Genomic DNA, 3,328 nt, shown 5'->3' on the forward strand with positions numbered 1-3,328 from the left:
TTAGCGCACCTCGCACTTCTGCTGCTCCTCATTGTTTGTCAGGGAGCTCGGGCACAGCGTGGGGCTCTTCCTCCCTGTCCGTCTTCCTCCTGCGGACAGGCCCTGTTCTTACCCAGAATCAATCTGCATGCTTCCCCCTTTCTTTTGTTTCTAAAGCCTGGTCAGGGGAGCCCACTTGACCCTTGACGGGCAGTTTGGAGGAACGTGTAGGAGTCTCCTTGCTGGGGTGGCCATATTTGCGCTCCCTGGTTTCAGTCAGGTGTCCTGCTCCGACCCTTCCTGAGGGGGTAGGAGACCATTTTGCAGCCAGGCCCTGCTTACTGGCGGCAGGCCAGGAGATGGGAGTTCTCCAGGCGGTCAGTTCCCACTGCTTTATCTTGGTTTATCAAAATACGGGATTTGTAAAGGGCTGTTCGTGGCTTAGGCGGAACCTGCAAGCCCTGGTGGGTAATGGCACGCAGAAAAGTGGCGGGAGTGCACGTGCTTTTGGGTGCTGTCATGTGCAACGGCTTGCAGGACCAGGACCCCATCTGCAAAATACGTCAGCGACTGAGCCAGCGGTGGTAAAGGCAGTCTTTGGGAACCACTGGGACCCTTTGGGATCCTTTTCCTTTTTTACAGTCCTTTCCAGAGAGGCCTTGTGCTGAAAAGGCCTCAGTTTGTCCTGAAGACAGCAAGGATAGCATGGAAGGATGTATACCACAGTAAAACAACTGTCAACAAAACTTAAATCCCCATCAGAAGTCCAGTGGCAGCAGAAATTGGATGGAGGCTGGACAAGAAGGAAGTTTTTAATTTGCCATGACAGGAAACAAAGCTGTGTCTTGTCAAAAAATTATATCTCTTTTTCTGCCTCTCTGTGACATGTCAGCAATCGTCATAATGGCTTTCTTGTAAAAATGCAGCTTTACAGAATTGAGCTCAGGGAATGGATTGCAACAATCTTGTTTATGAATGAAGGAAAGGCTTAGGCAAGCATTGGAACTTAAATTGCATTTGGTATGGCAAGCATTGAGCCACATGAAGTTTATATTTGACTCTTAGTTTTTGTACTGAAGCAAGTTGCTGCTTTTCCTGTGCTTTGATGGTGTGGGGCAGTGGTGCCTGGGTACTCGTGGGCACTGGGAGGGGGCCCTATGGGAGATGGGAGCCCACAGGACATGCTGCCCTCCCTGACGCTCCTGTCGGAGGAGCACGACACAAGCCTGATGATGGGAGCTGTTCTCCTACAAAAGCTGGTGAGCAGCAGTTCCCATCACATAGGCAGGAAGGCTTCTGTGTTGGTGCAAACGCACACAATAACCTATTTTCCAAGGGCAGGCTCACCCCAGCACCCTGCAGAGGTTGCTCCAGAGCCATCTGTGAGCAGGGACCCGAGGGCCAGGAAAGTGCATACTCATCCTGAATGGCTTCTGCCTAAAATACATCAACTACAGAGCACTCCTGTCAAAACTGCACTTAGGCTACTAATGACATGGCATTCACAAGGGTAGGACACATGCCCAGTTTCAAAGACCCTTTACTCTAAGGCAACCATTTACTAAGGTCTCTATGCATGAAATAGCTAAGGACTTTAATGGGAAACTCGGGAGGACTGTGTAGGTTCAGGATCTGAAGCTGTCAAGACAGACAAGATAAAACATGATTTTAAAAATATCTTTCAGCTCAGCTATGATGTTAAGATAGCAGTCCTGTAAAACTGCCAGCAAAATCAATGGTAATCCCAATCAAATTATGTTAAGCATGGTAACTTCTTTGTAATTGGTTTATCTCAGTGCGTGCTTGGAACAACATGGGGTTTTATTAAAAAAAAATAACCCCGATGTTTGATTTCATTCAAATTCTTATTGCTGGGTAAGGAGAAACGTGGGGTGTGCTTGCAGGTGGATGTGTCTTTGTAAGGACTCATAAGAACTTAAGAAATTATTTTTAAAATTTTGCTGACTCTGCCTATGCAAATGCTTTCTTCTCCACAATAGAGAGATTGCAGAGGGCGGGAGGAGCTCCCGTACTGAAGAATTTTTCAATTTGACTGCCGACTCATCTTACCTTTCCTGTCCTTCTCTGTAGCAAAGGGTATAATAATATTTAGTCAGTGATTGTCATAGCAGCTTTTTTTTGGGGTGGTCTTGTCTCTGAGAGATAAATTTTTCATTGAAAAAATAGTAAATGGGCAGATTTCAAAATGTGTGAAGGGGGAATTAGTCACCCAAATTCCACTGGCATTCAGCCTCTTGTCTTTTGAAAACTCAATAGTCTCAACCTTTCTGGTTATGGAAATGCCTTCTTAGGATAGGTTTTTTTTGGGGGGTTGGTTTAGGATGGGGGGAGGGCATTGGAGTTTGGGTTTTTTTTCTTGGCAAAGTAGTTTCAAACAGTTGTTCATGTTAATTCTAATGAGGATGACTAGTATGTCATTTAATCAGAGATTTCCATGTCTTCTAGGATGCTAGGCAGAGCTGGATTCTAGGGCAGGCTTTGAGTAGGAGACACTTGTATTTCTCTTCTCCTTGCCCCATGTATGAATTTTATGTCCTTCACTTTTCCTTCCCTCATAGTCAGCAGTGAGAAAATTTGTACCTGTATTCACACGAACCACTATACCAATGCAGGATAACTCAAGTTAGGGGGTAAACATGTAAAGCCTGATGCAGATCCAGGTTACTAGAGAGCTGGAATATTTTTATGTCAAGGTTGTCTGGTATGAAATCCTTCATTTTCCAGGCTTTCCTATTCAACCACATTTTCTCTCATTTTAGGGGAGCACCTGCGAATCTGCCCACAAGGCTATACCTGCTGCACCAGCGAGATGGAGGAGAACTTTGCAAACAAAAGCCGAAGTGAATTTGAAGCCATGATGAAAGAGGCTGGTCGCTCTGTGCAGACAACCCTAACAGCGCAGCACAGAAGCTTTGACAGTAAGTAAAACCTACTTGGTTCCCTGCTGCTCAGGTTCTAGTCACTGTTTGACTTCCCAAGCACTGTTCAAGCCAGGGATTTGTGTTCGACACGCCTTCCTCTGCACTTTATTCAGTAGTTTGCGTGAAATGTTGACCTTCGATAGGAATTGTACCTCTGGCAGTGTTTTTGCAAGACCAAGACATTTTGAGAACTCCATTTCAGTAAAGCCACTGAGGGAGGCTGGCAGGCGCTCATACCAACAAATTGTGTACCTTGGCACTGACACAGCTTTTACAAGCATGGCGTAATCAGGTCTTACCACAGCAGCATAACGTTTGAGGTAGTGATGTAAAACTTGGCACTGTGCCTTGAGCTGTAAGTTGAAGAATATGGTAAAGGTGACTGGACAGCCCTTGGTTGGGGGGGG

At 45.9% G+C, this 3,328-nt stretch overlaps 1 protein-coding gene across 1 annotated transcript in view; it reads left to right on the plus strand.

The window, feature by feature from the left end:
- Positions 1-450: 450 nt before the first annotated feature.
- The window catches only part of GPC1 (glypican 1), a 113,859-nt gene continuing 110,981 nt past the window's right edge, over positions 451-3,328 (plus strand). Inside the window, exons 1-2 of the mRNA XM_026855014.1 lie at positions 451-563; positions 2,725-2,918. Of these exons, the coding sequence (XP_026710815.1) occupies positions 451-563; positions 2,725-2,918 (307 nt within the window). The remainder of the gene's footprint in view (positions 564-2,724; positions 2,919-3,328) is intronic.

Source organism: Athene cunicularia (genome assembly GCF_003259725.1).
Source record: "Athene cunicularia isolate RWA chromosome 9 unlocalized genomic scaffold, athCun1 chr9_part1, whole genome shotgun sequence".
Lineage (NCBI taxonomy): Eukaryota > Metazoa > Chordata > Aves > Strigiformes > Strigidae > Athene > Athene cunicularia.